General features: G+C 35.3%; 3 protein-coding genes across 3 annotated transcripts; 1 reads left to right on the forward strand and 2 right to left on the reverse strand.

The window, feature by feature from the left end:
• Positions 1-1,378: 1,378 nt before the first annotated feature.
• Positions 1,379-2,317, reverse strand: LOC107286091 (olfactory receptor 14J1-like). Its single transcript, XM_015814386.1, has one exon. The coding sequence runs from the start codon at positions 2,315-2,317 to the stop codon at positions 1,379-1,381; it is 939 nt and encodes a 312-aa protein (XP_015669872.1).
• An 11,386-nt stretch (positions 2,318-13,703) lies between these two features.
• LOC107286092 (olfactory receptor 14A16-like) lies at positions 13,704-14,645 on the forward strand. Its single transcript, XM_015814387.1, has one exon. The coding sequence runs from the start codon at positions 13,704-13,706 to the stop codon at positions 14,643-14,645; it is 942 nt and encodes a 313-aa protein (XP_015669873.1).
• A 3,695-nt stretch (positions 14,646-18,340) lies between these two features.
• Positions 18,341-19,261, reverse strand: LOC107286093 (olfactory receptor 14I1-like). Its single transcript, XM_015814388.1, has one exon. It carries the CDS (start codon positions 19,259-19,261, stop codon positions 18,341-18,343), a length of 921 nt encoding a protein of 306 aa, XP_015669874.1.
• Between the last annotated feature and the right edge of the window lie 2,846 nt (positions 19,262-22,107).

The following is a 22,107-nucleotide window of genomic DNA, read 5'->3' on the forward strand; positions in this document are numbered from 1 at the left end:
TTTCAATACATCAGGGTCTCCAAGCTGAGGGTCATCTTTCTATCTTACTTAAAAAAACCCTTCAATTTAAGAATATAAATTAGTTATTCATGACATTTTTGTGACACCATTTTTTCCTCTGTTCAGTTGTGTCTGATTCTTGGAGACTGCCAGGACAAGTCTCTGCAGTTTTCTTGGCAAGTTTTCTTTTCCCAGAACTGATTTGCCATTGCCTCTTTCCTGGGGCTGAAAATGAGTAGCCCAAGGTCACCCAACTGATTTGTGCCTAAGATGGGATTAGCACCTGTGGTCTCCTGGTTCCTAGTCTAGTCTTATCCATCTAGAAAACTTGTGTGCCTTTATACATCAATTTGGATAGTTTGTACTATTGTACAAAGATTGGATCCTACCATTTCTATATAATCTTGTTTGTGGAATGTTTGGAGTTGTTGGCAGGTTCTTGAGTGCAGACACAGTGATTGTTGTATTCTTTGCATGCCAATAATAAATTTTGTTACAGATCTCCAATTGCTTTCATTCTTTAAAATGGTAGCTAAATTTTCCATAAAATTCCTTTGGATTTTTTTTTTTTGGGGGGGGAGGTCAACATAGATTTTTTTTTTTTTTAAAGAAACCTTCTTCTTAGCATTATTCCCACATTATGGCAGGATCCACTTTAAAAAACTCAATATATATATATATATATATACATACATACATACATACATACATATATTGAACTCATTCCAAATTACAAACTATAGGAGAATGTGTACATGTCAGAAGCATAGAAATGCCTATGTTGTATTCCTAAATTTATTTATTTTTTTAAACTGAAGAATAAATTCCATGTTATGGGAAAAGGAGTTTCCATTCAATAGCTATGAGACTTGATGCTGCAACCAATAACAGATGAATGTAATGCATTTAATAATGCAAATCGCCAATTTCTGCCATAATTCAGATGGAGAAAAAAAACTGCTATTGAAACATCAGAGTAATAATACTATAGCTGGCTGAAGAAAAGGGAAAAAATATGCAACATTGCTATGGCAATATCATCAATTGTACAAAACCACAAACAAGATATGATACTGTGTGCAGAACTCATGTTATATACCCAATGGTTTTCATATTTCAAAATATGTTTTTAAACAATGGAAATATTCTTAGTGGTCAAGAGGAGTTTAATGAATTATGTCCATCCATCCTCACTTCAAGAAACAGCAATACAAACTACACAAGACTGGATCAATTACACATTGAAAACATACATTCTTTATTTAGGCAATTGAATCTGGTTTTCTTGATGAAGATGCTTGTTTTATTTTAGCATGAACTTCTGCAAAATCAGAATATAGTTAATTAGTTTAATTAAATCTAAACTAAATATGACTTTTTATGGGGGATGAAAAGGAGCCTTATTAGAAGAAAGATATTTCCTTAGTGCTGTTTTGATCTGTTTATTTCTCAGACTGTAGATGATTGGATTCATCAATGGTGGAACCACAGAATAGATTGCAGAAGCTACCAAGTTAAGACTATGTGATGAGTTTGAGATAGGCTTCAGATAAGCAAATGAAGTCGTAAAAAGAAATAAGGAGACTGCCAGGAAATGTGGTGAACAAGTGGATATGGTTTTCTTCTTTCCCTGCATGGAGGGGATTCTTATCACTGCTCTGAAGATTTGTGCATATGAAAAAATTATGAAAGAAAAGCTTATGAATGATAAACATGCACCAATGAGGTGGACCACACTTTCAATAACATAACTATCAGAACAAGATACCTTAAGTAACTGTGGGATTTCACAGAAAAATTGATTAATGACTTTTGAACAGAAAGTCATTGTAAAAGTGCCAACAGTGTGCAACAGTGCATACAAAAGAGCAGCAATCCATGAACTGACTACCATATGGATACAAGCCTCCTTATTCATCACAGTTTCATAGTATAAAGGACTACAGATGGCAACATAGCGATCATATGCCATTACAGTGAGGAGAGCAAAATCACTTGCCATGAAGAAGATCAGGAAAAATACTTGGCTGACACATTCTGAATAAGAAATCCATCGTGTATTGAAAAGTGAATTGAATATAGATTTAGGAATAGTGACAGAAACAAACCCTATATCTGCAAGAGATAAATTCATCAGAAAGAAATACATGGGTTTATGGAGGTGGCATTCAAAACCTATGGTAATAATGATAAGACTGTTCCCCACCAGAACTCCTAAATATATGGCAAGAGAAATCACACTATATATAATCTGAAGATTTCGTATTTCAGAAAACCCAAGAAGGAGAAATGCATTCACTCTGGTTGTGTTGGACATTCCACCTTAATATTCACTGTGGATAAAAGAAGAAATATTAAATAATTGTAAAAATATCTTTATTTGTTCAACATTCTAGTTAATTATCTTCTTTGGCTACAAAGAATAACTCAGTCTAAGTGATTTTATAAACCAGGACTATATTGCATAAGATGAAGCTGTAACTGGTCAGCAGAACTTATGGATGAATGAAGTCCTAAATCAAAGCCAATGAGTCTAATGACATAGTAGACAAATAATTGGATAAATCCAACAAACACAACACTAATAAACAGTCATGGGCACCAGTGACTGGTTCTGTAGAGAAAGATTTTTCCACAGACCAGAAAGCATCCCACGGATGGGGCTTCGCTTGTTTGTGCGGACCAGTTGCTGGCATGCCATGGCCTGGTACTGGTCCACAGACTGGGGGTTGGGGACCCCTATCCTAGGTGAACATGCAGAAGACGGATAAAACAGATCAGCTAAATGTTGATGAGGGCTTATATATTGGGTCTATCATGTACAATAACTATTTTCTCTGTCAACAAACATTACCTAATATGAAAAATATTACAAAATTGCATTCAGTTACTTGAAATATGGAAGTATACATTCAGATGAATGTCAAGATAAGAGCCTGAAGTGCAAATATGGCATGTATTTTTGTCATATGTTTCATCAGAATACATATGAGTTTTGGACAGATATTGAGAATCTGAGGATTATTTGATTTATTCTTGATCATTTTCTGGATCTTTATAAAACTTTTTGTTTCCAGTAATAAAAACAATAAAAACTAAATGTATCATTGTTATGGATTGTAATTGTTTCTAAGGGACCACAGAAGAGAGAAGCAGTTCTTGAAAAGTGAATAAACATGGATAGAATTTCCATATTTATGGAAATCCATATCTGGTCATTGAAGCAATGTATCTTGTATCTATGTCTCTGTCTGTCTGTCTCTCTCTCCATCTCTCCCTCTCCCTAACTTAACAGTTGTTATTCACACATGTCTTGAATAGAATAGAATAGAATAGAATAGAATAGAATAGAATAGAATAGAATAGAATAGAATAGAGCTTGGTAGTCTTCTATTCCAGCCTTTCTTTCTTAGCAAACAATATTTAATTTGCCTGGAACTATTTTGGCTTCTTTCCTTTTGAATATACTCTCTGTATATTTTCTTTTGCCCAATATTGATGAAAATAATTAGAAATATTGTCAAGCTAGGATTTATATTCATAGATTTATACACATAGAACCCTTAGCTCAGAAGAACTGAAAAGTTTAAGTATAAAATTCAGATTCTTAAAAACTGGCTTGGGTATAAACTACCATTAATTGGAACACATTTTTTACACCTTTGAAAATATTTGCAGCTGTAATATAATGTGTACATATAAAACATCACATTATTCATGCTACACAAATGATTGAAAGAAGGAATGGTGGAAAGGGAGAAGAAGAGAATGATATACTCAGAAAGGCAGAAGAAGGAAGAGATGGTAAATTATTAAGGAGAAGAGGAATAAGACTTGGGTTTCCAACTTACAAAAAATGTTTTTGTCATCTCTTTCACCCTCTTTCTTTCTTTACTTAGCAGTTTATAATCACAATTTGTTTCCCTTTTTCCATCCTTCTATGACTAGTGCATATCAAATGGTATATAAATTAAAAAATATCTATCTGACCTTCTAATGCAATATAGCTCTGGGTTTTGTTCAATGATACTGACATTTTTACTCCCTAGAGCTCTGGCTAATTTAGCAAAAATCGATGATAAATAATGGGGATGAAGCAAAAACCATGAAAGAGAGATACTCATTGGTATGAAGGACTTGGATTCATGTGGCCCCTGAAAGCCTTAGCTATGGATCTTACAGCCTCTTCAAAAATTGCCACCAAATTGGGGAAATACCTATTAAACTGTATGGTATTGCATTCAATTAAAGTATATTGTAGCATGTAGTATTTTGTCTTGATCTCTCCTAAAAAATGGAATGTGTTCTTTAAGTGCACCATTTAAAGGTAGAACATGAGGCACATCCTGAAAATCTGTGTTCTGTTTGACAAAGTGGCAAATTAGCTTGCCTAGAAGTTGAAAAGTCTTTCACAATCGCCACCCCCCAATATCCTTTTTTCCTCAAAAATAGATATCTACATGAGTAATTCTATGTAATTAGGATTGTACTATATGCAGAATAAATTATTATTACATAGTAAGTAGAACATAAGCCAGAAGTGTGAAAAAGGTACTACAACAGTCAGCCTTTTTTTAATCTTTTCCCTTGAAATACTTGGAAATTTTACTGTAAAGTGCAACCTCAAACCTGTACTTTTTACATACATTTCTGGGAAAAGTTGTACATTCTTGGTTTAAATATGGAATCAGCTCATGATATTATTTGAGTATGGAAATATATTAGGAGGAGTAATATACCTTTAAAGTTATAGTTTGCTTAATATAGGATTTAATCAATAAGCACATTATTGTTGAATTTTTCCACATTTTCTCAATAGTAATTATATGTGCATGCACTTGAATTTCAGCATTTCCAAATTGAACTTGTATACGTACTTCATTTTGAATTATCTATCTATCTATCTATCTATCTATCTATCTATCTATCTATCTATCTATCTATCTATCTATCTATCTCTGTCTGTCTGTCTGTCTGTCTGTCTGTCTGTCTGTCTGTCTGTCTGTCTGTCTGTCTGTCTATCTATCTATCTATCTATCTATCTATCTATCTATCTATCTATCTATCTATAGATTTTCATGGGTACAGGTATGCAGGTCTTGGCGTATTCGGGTCTTTTCCCATGTAAGATTGAGAGTATCTTGGCAACGTTTCGATGAAGTCCCACTCGTCATCTTCAGGCTGGGGTCTTCGGCTTCGTGCTTGTGCGAGCAAAGTGTGATCGGAGCTGCCGTCTCTCTATAAATATTGGTGGGGGTGTGTGGAGTGCTGGCTGTGTTGGAGTTATTGTTTGCAGATTGTTCGGCTATTTCATAACATCCTGAGTAGCTGAGGTGCTGGCTGTGTGCCCATTAGTCTTTTGTGTTGTAATGACCTGGGTAATGGGCTGTGTGATGACATCCTGAGATCTAGTGTAGTGATATCCTGAGTTCTGTGTTGCAACATACTGGGTGGTTGGCTGTGTTGTAACCTCCTGAGCTTTAGTGTTGTAACCTCCTGAGTTCTGTGATGTGAAGTCCAGAGAAGAAGGCTGTGATGTAACATACCAGGCTTTGGTTTGGCTCCGAGTTTGCGGTCTTGCTCTGTGTTCATGGCGTGTGTCCGTTTGCTTTGTGTGGGGGTCGGAGGGAGGTGCAGCAGCTGGTGATGTCATCATGGTTTGGCTTCTGGATGGTGGTTGCATTTCATCTGAGGGATGGGTTTGGGATTGGGTTTGGGTCTGGTGAGGGTGATGGTGGTGGCGTACTGTGTTGTTCTGGGTCCGCTGTCAGTTTTCGTGGCTAGGACTTGTTTGTTGATTAGGGCTAGTTTCCAGATGACTGGTAGGTGGGAGGTATCGTCACGTTTATTCATGTTGTGGGGGTGTTTTTCTATTTTGATGGCTTCCATAATTATTCTCTTGTTGTGGTGTTCAGTTTTGGAGATTAGTTTGGTTCCTTCTAAAGCTACAGGACATGAAGCCATCCAGAAGCCAAACCACAATGACATCACCAGCTGCTGCACCTCCCTCCGACCCCCACACAAAGCAAACAGACACACGGCATGAACACAGAGCTAGACCACAAACTCGGAGCCAAACCAAAGCCTGGTATGTTACATCACAGCCTTCTGCTCTGGACTTCACATCACAGAACTCAGAAGGTTACAACGCTAAAGCTCAGGAGGTTACAACACAGCCAACCACCCAGGATGTTGCAACACAGAACTCAGGATATCACTACACTAGATCTCAGGATGTCATCACACAGCCCATTACCCAGGTCATTACAACACAAAACACTAATGGGCACACAGCCAGTACCTCAGCTACTCAGGATGTTACGAAACAGCCGAACAATCCGCAAACAATAACTCCAACACAACCAACCAACCCAGCGACAGCAACAAAGCCAGAACTTCACACCCACCCACCAATATTTATAAAGAGACGGCAGCTCCGATCACACTTTGCTTGCACAAGCACGAAGCTGAAGACCCCAGCCTGAAGATGACGAGTGGGACCTCGTCAAAATGTCGCCAAGATACTGTCAATCTTACACGGGAAAAGACCCGAATATATATATATATATATATATATATATATATAGTAAATAATATATATATATATATATATATATATATATATATATATATATATATATATATATATAGTAAATAATATATGAAATATATATATTTCATGGTGAAAATACTATGGGACAAATGCAATGATTGAAAATAAGATCAAGCTTTTGGATAATTTGAAATTCATTCTTCCTTCAAGAAAATAAAAGGTTATAGTTATCCTTTTTCTAAATTAAATTGTTAAATTGTGTTTAAAAAGGAATCAGGTGATAACTACAAAATGCTGCATTAAAAATGACTGAATTTAAAAAAATCATTCTGAGCTATTATGTCATTTCTTTTTATTTGCATTATTCTTTGGAATAACCAGCTATCTGAGAATGTACAGTGGTTATTCTTGGAATAACCAGCTATCTGAGAATGTATAGTGTATCTACTAGTTAGCTATTCCATTCTAAAGCAGGGTTTTTACATAGTCATATTTCTTTTCTTTATCTTTTTAATATTTTAATACTTCTGCATCTCAGATTCTGTTTTCAAAATCAACCCATAGCAGTATATTATATTGCCTGGAAAATGTTATGTGTATCTACATATTCATCTGATTATACTGAAAAACATATTTGCTCTACTTTGCCAAAGATCCGTGTAATAATGTCTCAGATAAAACTGCATCAGAAATATGTTTTGCAGGAAGCTTTATTTGTGTATTTTCAAACAAGACCATTTGAGATATTTATCCAGGAGTTTAAACTACAATATAAATGGATTGCCCCGAGAAAAATAGAAATGTGATGAAATGGCTAGAGAAACAAGGCACACAAGAAAACACAGTAAAGACATATTGACTCAAGTTTATGCTTGAATTAATCACTTCTCAAATCTGACATTTTTTAATGTTATAATTGGCCTCTGGGATAATAAAAAAAATATGTGAATTATCTTGAAGAGGTGAAGAATGCTCTTTCTAAATGCTATGAATATTTAGAGTGTGTGTAGCATGGTGCATTAAATAGTGATTTTGATGAAATCTAAATTGCAATACTAGAAGGGAGAAGGGAGAAGGGAGAAGGGAGAAACGGCTGTTAAATTCCAGGGAATTTGGGAGTGGGCCATTAACTTTCCCTGCAAAACAATCAATGAGTAAAGAGTGGAAAAAGACTACTGCATGGTTGTTGCTTGTTCCATTAGTGGACGGAAATAATAGGTTTCTGCATTACTTCTTTACCCTTTTAACCAATGAATTTGATTGTGATGAATTATGATGATGATGTTAGGGTGTCATTTTTGGGAGGGATGAGCAAAGAATCCCAGGAGTATATGCCAAGGCTACATATTCCCAGCAAAGTCACTGAAGGCATAGTCACCTCCGTTGCCCAAATAAAGCAAGCAGGAATCTATATTGAACAACAGCAATAGAAGAAGATTCTGGAGTCAGATGATCAGGAAAGGCTTTTTACAACTTTATCAGGTATTCCAGTTGCATTTTGGATATCTCTGAAGACCTGGCTCTTTGACAAAGTCTTTGACTAGAATGGGTATAACTAGTGTGGGAATCAAATAATTTAACAAACGGTTCTCTTCAGGGGGAAAAGTGGGGGGGCACTGCCACAAGGCAGGTGGGGGAGGGGCGGAGCTGCTCCATGCAGCTCACAACTGTTACTGTGCTGAAGGACCCTTGCAGTGAGGCCTACCATGCCCCAACACCTGCTGTGACTCACCTGTTCAATAGTGACTTCTCTCACTTTCTCCTTCTTCCTCGTCTTTTGAACAACCATTCGTTCCCATTGCTGCTTTTTCAGTCCCAGATCTCAGTTTGTCCAGAACCTGTGGAGGGGATCTTTGGAAATGAAGCCCCTCAGTGATCAGGTGGGGTGGGAACATTCTCTTCACTTTTGGACCAGCTCCAAAATGGTCTGGAAGGAGCAACCTGAGGAATCCAATCTGGCAAGCAAGGGGATTGGAGGCATATGAATGAACACTAGTCTGGCATCTCAAAGGGAATTTTCCCTGCACTGGATTTTTGCTACCATACTGTTTAACTTTCTTTTAAGTTTGCTTGATGTAGAATGGGAAGGATCTGCATTCTGCATTCTGAGACTCCAGGAGTGGAGACTCAGATTTATTATAACCAGTTGGCGAACTCAACAAAAAATTAGGTATCGGTTCTGCTGAACCGATGTGAACCAGCTGAATCCCACTACTGGGTATAACCCCTTTGAGGAGTGTGTTTGTTGCTGCACAGTTTGCCATCTTTGCCTTTTCTTTTACAGAAGACTTTGAAGAAATTGAAAGCAGTGGATCTATGGAAAGTTACAAAGAACCAACATTGGATGGAACTAATGGAGGAGCTGGCACCTGTGTCTGATGAAATATGGGAACTATGGAAATCATTGAATAGACTGTGCATGGATACAACAAAATCTGGAGACACTCTGAACAATTGGGGCCATCCAGTGGCTTCTGTTCTTTACGATTGTAGTGATATGCAGACAACAACAAAAATGCATACCTGCCCTTTGTGTCCCAATCAATGTACTCTTGAGGACTTCATGGCAGCATGACAGAACACAACTAATGGTGCTAGTTTCTGGGCAAGATTTGTTTAATTTGTACATATTTTAATCTTGTATTTTATATTTTAAATGTTATGTCATGTAGTTTGTTTATTTTAATTGTTATGCTTCTGACAAGAATAAATAATAAATAAATGCAGATTATTGGTTTTATTGTTTACATATTTTCATGTTTTTCTGAATAGCCTAAAATTGTTGGGTAGTGCACAAATTGAAATAAATAAATAAATAAACAAACAAGCAAGCAAGGAACCTTCTTATATGACAAGTATATTTTATCCCAGACAAATAAATTGAGAGAGGATTGAGTAAAGCCTCCTATACCTCCAGGCATTTAACATAAATAATGGTCTTTTTAATGGTTATTTTCAATGGTGGGATTCAGCTGGTTCGCACCACTTCGACAGAACCAGTAGCTAATTTTTTTGTTGCCCAGGCCCAGAATGGACTTCCAGAAGCAGCATCCACACAGAGAACTAGTTATTCACAAATTTTAATCCCACCACTGGTTATTTTGATATGAATTCTCAAGTATTAGAGCTTTGTGGAAACTCAAAATCAGACAGAAGAGGTTTAAAATCAGATAACTAACAATCTGAATTGGTGTCTCTACACATCATCCTTAGTGAAGTGTGCAAACCAGCATCTGCATTTCCTGTGTCAGATGAGGAGAGCACATCTTTCTTCTTCTGTCCTGGCCACTTTTTACAGAGGCTCCATTGAGAGTATTTTAACAAACTGCAGCACTGTCTGGTTTGGTGGTAGCAGTGCCTCAGGTAGAAAATCCATACAGAGAATGGTAAGGACAGCCGAGAAAATAATAGAAAGCTTGCTCCCTGGTATTCAGGATGCTCCTTATAAGTGCTATGTGCTTAGAGCTCAAAGCATTGTTAGAGACCCCCACATATCCATTTTATTGTCTGTTTATGTTGCTCCCATCTGGGAGGAGGTTTTGAAGTATTTCTAGCAGGACTACATGACTCTGTAATAGCTTTGTTCCCTATGCCATCTGTCTGGTAAACTCACAAGATTCGTTTTTCTTGCCATGCACATGTATACATAACCTGAACTAGACTGTTGTTTCTCTGTGTCATATAATATATGTGGGTATATGCATATTTATTTATTTATTTATTTGTTTGTTTGTTTGTTTGTTTGTTTGTTTGTTTGTTTTTGTCATATTTATGTAGTATATATCGAAGGGGGTGACCCTTTGAGAGATGTATGCAACAAAATGCAGATTAGTGTACATTCAAAGTAACAATAAAGTTATTCTATTCTATTCTATTCTATTCTATTCTATTCTATTCTATTCTATTCTATTCTATTCTATTCTATTCTAATTATATTTGTTTATTGCATCCTGAAAAGACAAAATTGCCTGCCAATTCAAAGCAAAACTGTAATAATTTAATCTCTAATATGGACTATATGAAAATGTCCAGAAAAATATTGACAATTCTCACACAAAAGGAGATAAGTGGTCATCAGGCTTCATTCCTCATTGCATATACTAGACATGTGAAATGTGTTTATAGGGTAAAGCACATCAAGCTATTAGACCAGTACACATTTCCTGAATATAATTCTTGACAGATTCAGAACTCTGCACTGCATGAATATGATGTCATCATTCCCACCCTTGCCTTTAGACAATAAGACAATTTTAATGGAGAAGAAAATCAACACACGGGAATCCCAGAGTATATTTCATTTCATCGAGATGACATAATTTAAGCCATCAGTAAAGACCATTCTCCTCCAATGTCAAATTTAAAAAAAGGACAACCAGTTCCTCAATCCCAGATTAACCCAGCTCGGTGCCTTTGGGCCCAATTCTCTCAGCGCAATTCACCTCACAGGCTTGTTATTGTGAGGAAAATAGGAGGTGGAAGGAGTATTAGCTAGGTTCACTATCTTGAGCTATTTATGAAAAGAATAATAAAGGCAGGATTTTTTAAAAAACTCAATAAATGTTTTTTTCAGGATTAGCTATCGGAACTTGCACAAGAAGACAGCTTGATATATGATTCCATATTTTCCAAGCCAATTAATGCTGGACATTGGGAGTATGCATTACCAACATACTTAAATGTGGATCCTGAATGACAGATTTAAAAAAAAAATAGTTCAATTTTAATTGAAACACTTTGGAAATTCCCCCTGTAAATAGCTGAATCTGAAGTGCATGACTGTAGAAGGAAACCCATAGATTATTAGAACTTTTTAACATACGTTTTGTAGTATGTGTGTCTGTTATGGGAAATATATACATATGATTTAAAAAGACACAGAATAAGAAATCTTAAAATTATATATATAATGATACAATTCATGTTTGTTCTTCCACTCTGCCAATAGTTCTTGTAAAACATTCAACTATTACTAACATTCTTATCTGCCCTTCACATAAATTATTGACTTGATTATTTCAGAATTGTTGTACATTAAATTTCTGAAATAAGAGTCCCCAAGAGCAGCTGATATGTTTAAATAAAACACAGTCCCCTGATGACAACTATCCTGTGCCCTGTACAAATTCAGCTCACTATTTAAATGTGAAAATATATTATAAATAATAAAGCATACTGGATGAGCATGAGATTTACAACTTTCTATTCTTCAAGGTTAAGAGCAGTACTGAAGAGATTATACTAAGGATGGGGAGAAATTTAAATAACAGGTTTAATTCTCACTTTACTGAAGTACGATACCCTTTGTTTTCTTATTTCTTACTTTTCCCTGAGAAATGTATGTGTATGTGTGAAAAATATGCACAGAAACAATATACATTTTCTTTCTGCAGCCTCTTTCTTCAAAATCACAAGTTTTCATTTCCTAAAATTTGGAGCAGGTGAAACAAACAAATTCATCAGATCTTAAGTGCATTGTGGTGACTGGACTGGATTGGACTGGGCTGGAAAGATATTCATGCAGCGAATCAGTAAGTTATTCCTAAGTCTCTCCCCCCCCCATTTAATTATCTTCTTCTTTAGGTTGCTTTAATGTTCTGTTTTTCTTCATATCTCAGGAGGCCAAGAGGGGCTCTATTTCATTATCATGAAAATTCAGTGAAGCAAGCTAACCTGTGGGATATGACTGAATTCCATAATCAAATAGGGGTATCTCCACTCTCTTAGTCTATTACTGACTGACTACAATTACAACAAGTTGGGCTTTAGTTGTTGATAATAATCTAGTATTGATCATCATAATTGGATGATAATGATGATGATGATACTAGCCTATCAAACTGCTTAAAATATTAATTTGCTCTATGGCAAAATTCAAATGTAACAATATATCATTTATTTTTCTCAAACTGGAAAAATTTCTGTCCAAATGCTTTAGAGAAGAGAACTATTTTCACTCATTCACAAGAAGATAAAAGGATAAGAGCTAACCTGATTCCAGGTCCAAGCTGTGCCATAATGAGGGATCATTGTATGAGTGGCATTGTCCTTTTCAAAGCAACTATTTGCACAGAGTCATTGTCCTTTATATACAATTTTATTTGTCAGATATTATTTCAAACATTCCTTCTATCTTATTTATCATAGGATAAGTCCTCAATGTCTAGACGATGATGACTATCATGCTAAGAAATAAAGATCGCCAACTATGCAACACTTCAGAGTTGATTCCAAAAAAATGGTTTGGAGCACATGAAAAAAAAGTAGCACTGTCTTTAAATACTTTTAATTTGATGGATGAAACTATATATCTCATCAATTTCTGATCAGTGATTCTGACAGAGATATACTGTAGTCCTTCCTTTAGAATGAGTATGGATTAAAGACATTTCATTGATTTTCTGTCTTCAAGTCATTCAAGTCAAGCTCTCAGCAACCACATTGACAGATATTTTTCTGTGATAATCTGTCCCTGATCTGGTCTTTCAGGTCTTCCAATAGTAGTAATTAAAGAGATTTCTCTAATAAGAAAAACACTGGCGATATAAAGCCCTGCTTTCAGGACCATCTTCTCCAGAGTCATTTTGGTATTCATATTGATGGTGTTTCATCTTATATACTTAAACTGTTTTACTTTGGGGGTGAGTATTATTAAAGTTTCATACATAGCTTGCCAACATCCCAGTTGTGGTTTCATAGGAAGCAAAAATGTCATCTCCAAAATTCTGTGATTATGATTGCATGGCTTTATTTTTTATTTTATTTTTTTTTTAAAAAAATGAAATTTGAGGGCTTCTGAGAGGCAATCTGCTTCCATTTCTACTTTTATCGCTTTCAAAATTCCCTAAAATGTTCCAGAGTATTCTACTGAAGTTATTTTTATAATCAATATTCAGTGGGAGATATTTTGGTGGGAACAGGAAGGGGGCCATAGCAATTGAAATGGGAGAAAGTTTGCCTCTATGAAACCAGTTCTTCCCACTGCATCTAGAAAGGCAAACAATGAGTGAAAAATATGGAGCTTCATTGACTCTCTAGATGATCATATGAGCACATTTTAGTTGTAATACTATAGTAAGTTATTTTAAGTGACTCAAGCCATTTTCAATCTGCTACTTTACCTAGGAATTGTGAAAGTGCTATGCACAAAATGTTTCAGAACACATCTGTATCTACATTTTTGCTTCTAGAATTCTCCAAGACCTGGGAACTGCAGATTCTCCATTTCACCATGTTCCTGTTGTTATATTTAACAATTATAACAGGGAATATTTTAATCATCTCTGCAGTAGCATTTGACCATCATCTTCATACACCATTATATTTCTTTCTGATGAATTTGGCTGTACAGGATTTGTGCTCTGTTTCAGTGATTCTTCCCAAATCCATGATCAATTCCCTCCTGAATACCAGGGACATTTCTTATTTTGGATGTGTTGCTCAGGTTTTTTTGGTTTTCTTTTTTATATCATCAGATTTTTTTCTTCTCACAGTCATGGCATATGACCGGTATATTGCTATATGTAATCCACTGCACTATGAAATGATGATGAGCAAGCAAGCTTGTACACGAATGGTAACTATGGTATGGTTTGCTGGTCTTGCTCATGGGGTTATACACACAAGTGGGACTTTTGCAACCCCTTTCTGCTCTAATGTGATAAATCAATTCTTCTGTGAGATCCCCCAGTTACTTAAACTTGCTTGCTCTGACTTATATTTAATTGAACTTGGAGTTGTAGTTCTAAGTGTTGCCATTGGGGTAGGTTGCTGTTGCTTCATTATTGTGACTTATGTACATATCTTCACGGCACTCTTTCAGATTCCTTCCTTGCAGGGGAGGCAAAAAGCATTTGCAACTTGTCTTCCTCACATCATTGTATTTTCCATGTTTTTATTTACAGCAAGTACTGCTTATTTACGACCAACCTCTGACACTCCATCATATCTGGACTTGATTTTTACAATGATATATTCAATGCTTCCTCCTCTGCTGAATCCAATTATTTACAGCATGAGAAACAAGGCAATTAAAAAAGCTCTCTCAAAACTATTCAGAGGAAAACACTGTTCCCTGAATACATCATGCTGATTGAAATAGAAATTGGATTAGTGCCTAACTAGATCTTTGTCACTATACTCAATAAACCTCATATTTTAAAACTTTTAACATTTTAAAAAGTTATTAAGTTTTTGATCTGAAAGCTACAGTTGATAGAGAATGTAGCAGAGAGGAGGATTGCTTTAGAATATTTTTTGTATTTTGAAGCAAAGGCACTAACAGTGAAAAACTCAGAAGGAAGGCCTTGATACCCAGCTTTCATCAGGCTTTCCATTTTTAAGACAAAGTTTCATATGTCAGTCTAAAGATCCAGGTTTTCTAAGGTTTCTGTCCCCAAATCCTATCCACTAACTTTTTTTAAAAAAAGAAAAGGATACACTGTTGTTTCAGAATAGAAAGCCCATTAAACTCTCTGACTTTAAATTCTTTATATTACAATAGAATTATTCACTTTTTGATGCTTGACTTGCAATTGTTGGTTTTGAAAGAAATAGCCATGAGTATCAAAAAATGGGAACTAGGGAGAGCAAATAAAAAAAAATGTGCATTATGATGTGACAATACAAACTTTGCTTTTTTGTACTTGAATCATTATATTGTACACAAATACTTGAGACTGAACTTCTGAATCTGAATCAGAATAGAGCTGGAAGGGACCTTGGAGGTCTTCTAGTCCAGCCTTCTGCTCAAGCAGGAGACCCTATGTCATTTCAGACAAGTGGCTGTCCAGTCTCTTCTTAAAAAAAAATGAGTGATGATGTAATGTAATGGCCCACAATGTAGTGGCAAGCTGTTTCACTGGTTAATTGTGCTCACTGTTAGGAAGTGTCTCCTTATTTCCAGGTTGTTTCTCTCCTTGATTAATTTCCATCCATTGTTTCTTGTCTTGCCTTCTGGTGCTTTGGGGGAAAAAATAACCCCCTTCTCCTTGTGGCAGCTTCTCAAATATTGAAATATTGCTATCATGTCCCCCTTATCCTTTTTCTCTCTCTAGATTAGCCAGTCCTAAATCCTGCAACCGTTCTTCATATGTTTTAGTCTCCAGGCCTTTAATCATCTTAGTTGCTCTTCTTTGCAGTTTTTCCAAAGTCTCAACATCTCTTTTGTACTGTGGTAACCAAAACTAGATACAGTATTCCAGATGTAGCCTTACTAAGGCTTTACAAAGCGGTACTAATACTTCAAATGATTTTGATTCTATGCCTATGTTTATACAACCAAAGATTGTATTATTTTATTTTTGGTTGCTGCCACACTCTGCTGGCTCATGTTTAAGTGATTGTCCACTAGGACTCCAAGGTCCCTTTCACAGTTACTGTTTTTGAGCTAGATTTCATTTAATCTGTACGTGTACCATTAGTTTTTCCTGCCCAGGTATAAACCTTGCTTGTCTCCACATTAAATTATACTTGACCCATGATACAAGGTTTTTTTTAAATTTATTTTTACAATGCCACTGCTTTTACTAGACAAGCTGGGAATATATATATATATATATATATATATATATATATATATATATATATATATACATACATTAAAAGAAAAATACATTAAAAGCATAATGAAGAATCATTTGGCATTCTGTATTTAATTATGTGCAAGGAATTATTCTGAGAATCACCTTCCAGCTTGCCTTAGGATAGAGCACTTATTTCTTAGCAACAAGAAGCAGTAGACAATAAAGTATCTTGGATAATGACAAATATGCAATACTTTTTTTAAAAAAAAAATGAAGATCCTAGAAAGTGAGGTTCTTGCCTGAAGGCAAAGTTTTATGCTTTTGTCCTGGGAATAAAGGCAGTAGGAAAATCTGGAAATTAGCCATCTCATAGACAAAAAGCCATAAAAATGAAAGAAAAAGAGGGTACACAGAGTGAATGTCTAACTTAGTATTTACAGCCTCTGCTATTTTTTCTCCTTTCATTTAATAATGTCATATTATCAGAGACTGCTTGGACAAGTCCCTAATTTTTTTTTGGCAAGCTTTTTCAGAAGTAGTTTTCTATTGTCTACTTCCTAGGGCTGAGAGAGAGACTGCTCCAAGGTCACTCAATTGTCTTTGAACCTCAGACAGGACTAGATCTCTGGTCTCCCCATGTCTAGCCTGATGTCTTAACTGCTACACCAAAGTGGCCCTCTCTTCATTGCACTCAGTAGTAGCTATTTGTACCCCGCAGACCCCTGTGATCATCAAATTATAAGATGCTAAAAATCAGTATATACTTTTAATTAGGTATGATACAGGGACAGAACAAAATAAATTTTTTATGACAAATGGAAGCAACATTTTAAAGAAATAGATGTCACACAAAATTGAAAAGAGCTATGGATTAAATCTCTACAATGTGTATATATAACCTAAAGGAAAATTGATATAAAATGTTCTACAGATGATATACAACTCTATTTAAAATAGATAATTTATGTGGTAATAAATGTTAAATATGCCAGGAAACAGAAACAACATTCTATCAGATGTAGTGGATGTGTAAAAAAAAAAAGCCCTCAAAAGTATTGGAAAGAAATCTAGAGTATAATACAGAAATCTTGGAAATTAAATTTGAAATGAAACCACAATTTTTCTCATTAAATATAATTTTAGAAAAATGCATCAAGAAATATATTTTAATGAGACATATCCTTACAATAACAAGCATAAAATTTTGTTCGCTATTGAAATTGTAACAATTCAAACCTGGAGAAAGATAGAGAGAAAACAATACAATGGAGTTTTATGAAATAATCAACTTAAGATCAAAACATTTTAACTTCTGGGGAAGCATGCTGAACAAAAGACATCTCTATGAAAATGCAACAAAAACTGAAGAACCAGAGAGTACACTAGTTATTCAACACTTGTTTGGATGACAAGAGAGGTTGTGATGCCTGCATGTGCTCCAGATGGCTGCTCCTCATAAAGAGAACACAGGATAGCAGTCTTCTGTGGGTTTAAGCATGAGGAGATGATGGGACCATCCATCTTGTGACAAGAGTCATAAGTCTGAGGTGGGTGGTTCTAGAATTGCTCTGCAGCTGCGGTGGTGGTGGGAAAGAAAACAATCAATTTCTGAAGGCAATCTCCCCATTGCCCTTCCCTCCCCCACCTCCTTCCTGGAATGGAGAGGTTAGAGAGGATTGCAAGAGACTAAGTCATTTGTCTTGTACACAGCAAAAGGAAGCTGATCATGCTTGGGGTGGGAAAGGATCAGGCCTGTCCCTATCCCTATCCCTATCCCTATCCTGCCCCCAGAGTGGATACTTTCTTCACTTGATCAAAAATATATATTTTCTGTCCTGCGAATAAGCACTCAACAGAATATATTTTGCATTGCAGGTGAAATTATATATATCTAACAATGAAGAGGGAAAATGTGTGTGTGGGGGGGAACCCACTAGAAAAAATTCTAGCATAGTTGATTATATATAAGGCACTTCTTTGGAACAGTTTAAAGCAACTATGTCTTCCCTAAGTTTGCGATATTTTTCTGTTCAATTACATGAGCCCAGGAAAATATGCAATTGTTTCAAGAATTGCTGAGAAGAAAAAAGTAATGTTTCATTTGTTTTATTGAAATATGGAAAGTAATATTTCATTTGCTTTATTGACAAACTGTATTATCACACACTTTCCAACTTAATATAATATGTGAAACTATGAGATGAAGTTTACCTAACCCTACTCTTCAGTTTTATACTCTAAATGTGCTCCTAATATTTCCCACTTATATAAATGACCTCAGAGCAAAAATTCTTGACAGAGCAATCTTAATGTCATTGTTTCTCAAGCTATAGATTAATGGATTCATCATGGGTGGGATAATGGAATACATCACTGTAATGGCAAAATCAGGGTGTGATGGTTTCTCTGATATAGGACGCAGGTAAGCAAAGCAACCAGTAAACAAAAAAATTGAAAAGACAATGAGGTGTGGCAGACAAGTGGAGAAAGCCTTTTTTCTTCCTTGGACAGAAGGAATTCTCAGAACAGCAAGAAAGATCTCCACATAAGTAACAACAATGAAGACAAAGCAACCAAATGCTAATGTAATGCTAAATACTACAACTCCAATTTCAGTTATATATAAATCTGAGCAAGTAATCTTCAGCAAATGTGGGATTTCACAATAAAACTGATTGATAATATTAGAGCAGAAAGGAGTGAGAAAAGTCCCAGTGGTGTTTAATATAGCATTGAACAGGCTGGCAATCCACACGCTGCCAACCATTTGGGTGCAGGCCTTCCTGTTCATTATCATTTCATATTGTAAAGGATTGCAGATAGCAACATATCGATCGAATGACATGACAGTAAGAAGAGAAATATCAGAGTCTACAAAGAATAAAAACAAAAGAACTTGAGTTACACATTCAAAATAAGAAATCTGTTGTCTGTTCATAAATGAATTGAAAATGGACTTGGGAATAATGACTGAAACTGAACCGATGTTCTGCAGGGCTAAATTCATTAGGAAGAGGTACATTGGTGTATGAAGGTGAGAATCAAAAATGATTGCAGAGATAATCAAGAAGTTCCCAGTTAGTGTAATTAAATACAAAATCAAAAATACAGAGGCATATATAATCTGAAGTTCCCGAATGTTTGATAATTCCAAGAGAAGAAATATAGATGTGTTGTTATCCATTTTTGGTCACAAAGATCACAACCTTAGAAGAAAAGGAAGCACTCTTATCATAGTTTCTATTCATTTCCATTTGGAGAAGTTTTAATTGTAAATTGTATGATTTCAATGAAGATTAAAATAAATATTGTCATTTCCAATTTGGATAAGTGTTTCTAAGCATAAATATTACATCCACGTCACTTCAATTTTCTTGCATTGATTTCAAATTCCAGGGTGTGGTGTCATTTGTATCTTCAGTAAGCAAGCATGTTTTATGATTGTAATCAAGATAATCAGAGCTAGGATAAAAATTGTTTTAATAGTTAAATTTAAAAAACCTGCACATTTACATATAAATGAGATGAATTTACAAGTCTTTAAAATAACAGTGAGACAGAAAAATGAAACAAATATTTGTTACAGTTTGTTGCACAATCAGCCAGATATCTATTGAGTCCTTCCCAAGGACTGGGATGATGATGATGATGATGATGATGATGATGATGATGATGATGATGATGATGATGATTTGCAGTAATTTTGTATCTCCTCTTGGGAATTTGTATTTAAATTGCCTTCTGATTGATCATTGTTAATATGCATACACCTCAACACATATAAGCAGTTTTCTTTTTTCTGGCTGTCATCTCAACAGGCTAAATATTTATACATTTGCTACAACATATAGCAAAAATAAAAGGAGGGAAATTTGAGAAAGACACAGGAGTAGATGGATGGATAAGTAAATTTAGAGTATGAAGGGTGAAAAAAGGCAAAATGGAGATCATTGCTTACTTTCTTTATCAATTCTTATTTTAGATTATAGGGTATTTATCTGTTCCTTGAACTTCTTTTATTTCTCCCCTGAAACTCTAATGATTTTTCTGTATCATGATAGCTTTATCAAGTCTTCTTTAACTTCACAAAAACTTGCTCAACTCCCAGGAGTCATGCACTGCTCATGAGAAGAACCTCTAAGGTTTTCTCATTTCCCCTTGACTTTTGCTTTTCTTTCTCTAATTAACTTAATATGCTAAAAAAAACACTAGAAACCATATAATCTGAGAAATGGTTATGCCTTTTTGAACATTAAATTGGATATTTTTCCAGGTAGAGTTGAATTGAAAGCTAAACATGTCTTTACTATATATATAATGACGTGCATGTTTGGAAAAAGAAAAATGAAATCAGTCCTTTAAAGTTTTGCATATTCTTAAAGTCAGCCATCTACTTAGCAGAATAATGTTCCAGTATAATATACTATAAGTTGTTTTAAAATATAACAACAACCTGTGAGGTATCTATACAATCTAACCCTAAGCAAATAAAGATGGACCTTTTTGAGAACCTGCTTTGATGACCTTTCATCATTTCTACTGGCAGGAAGATTCCATGGGACTCCTTATTTACAGAGACTTTGCCCTTGTGCATCCAGGGTGGTAGAAATTCTTACTCATACAGTGTCCTTTTTATGATGGCCCAAGATCTGTTCTTATCTCCCCAATCATCTCCAAATGTGTGAGTCATACTGATATATTTTATGTCCATTAATTTTTAGGGATATTAACCCTTAATATCAAGTGGCCAATACCTACATCAAATCATACAACTTCAATTAGATCCATAATTAGAGACTAGTAAAAAGATAATCATTCAATCCTAAACAAGGATCTACTATAAGAATTATTAAGGCAAAATCTCAGAATATAAGCAATTCCAAAAAAGGATACTTTTTTGTAAAATTAGGATGTTCAGGTCTGATAAATTCAAAATGTCCAAATATAAAGGGGGTGCTTAAGTTATGGCTCTAAAAACACTAATTACAACTAGTTCAATGACTGATTTCTTTTTTGATAAGTGTTTGACTTCGATCTGCAAATCCTGGTATTTCACATGTTTTTTCAGATTGTTTTTTCTCAATCCTAGCATCATCTGGTAGAGCATTATCAATGAACCATAATTTCTTCTTTTCAATGGCTATTATATCAGGGAGGTTATGAACAAAATGCCTCTCTGTTTGGATTTTATAGTTCCATAAAATCTTAACTGTTCATTTTCAAAAATCTTCTCAACTTGATTATCTCAGTGGTTTTTGGGTAACTTCAAACTCAAACTGTCCATATAATTTGGGAATTTCCAGTTTACTTTTTCTCAGATACATATTTCCTGACCTGCTACTTGAAACTGAAAATATGTACTTTGCACTGAACATAGAAAGAAGCATATTGAATTTAATGATTTATGTAGAAAATAGGAGACATAGTAGAAAATATATTGGTAAGAATTTATCTATGCAAATATTTCTATACATCTACCTATGTAATGTATCTACATATCTACATATACCGTATATATATACATTTACAGTATCTGGCTGTGTTCTCTCTCTCTCTCTCTCTCTCTCTCTCTCTCTCTCTCTCTCTCTCTCTCTCTCTCTCTCTCTCTCTCTCTCTCTCTCTCTCTCTCTCTCTCTCTCTGTGTTTTTCTCTCTCTGTGTGGTAAATATGTATAACATTTAATTTAATTTATTATGATTTTTATTCACTTACAACATAAAATATGAAAATACAAAAGCAAATAGTAAGGAATAATGGTAGGGGAAGGGGAAAAAGAGAAGTGTGGAAAAGAGCGAGGAGAAAAAAACAGTGTTGACTTCCGGTGGCAGGCAACCTCGTTGGAAGCAGCTGTTTGCTGCCTCCCGCCTGTTTCAGCGTAAAAGCCGTTTTGACAGCTAGCATCAGCTGTAAAACGGCTTGATACCTTTCCCCTGGGCATAAGGGGATAGGTGAGCTGCCCGGGGTAGGAGTTGAGTTCCCGAGTCGTCCCATGTGGACGATGTAGGTGAGAACTCCTCCGGAGCCCCGAGG

The sequence above is a fragment of the Protobothrops mucrosquamatus genome, unplaced genomic scaffold (genome assembly GCF_001527695.2).
Source record: "Protobothrops mucrosquamatus isolate PMUCROS unplaced genomic scaffold, P.Mucros_1.0 scaffold247, whole genome shotgun sequence".
Lineage (NCBI taxonomy): Eukaryota > Metazoa > Chordata > Lepidosauria > Squamata > Viperidae > Protobothrops > Protobothrops mucrosquamatus.

What these genes read in the sequence shown, in the direction of transcription:
- LOC107286092 (XM_015814387.1), top strand. Translation starts at nt 13,704, where the DNA reads ATGTTTCAGAACACATCTGTATCTACATTTTTGCTTCTAGAATTCTCC.
- LOC107286091 (XM_015814386.1), bottom strand. Translation starts at nt 2,317, where the DNA reads ATGTCCAACACAACCAGAGTGAATGCATTTCTCCTTCTTGGGTTTTCT.
- LOC107286093 (XM_015814388.1), bottom strand. Translation starts at nt 19,261, where the DNA reads ATGGATAACAACACATCTATATTTCTTCTCTTGGAATTATCAAACATT.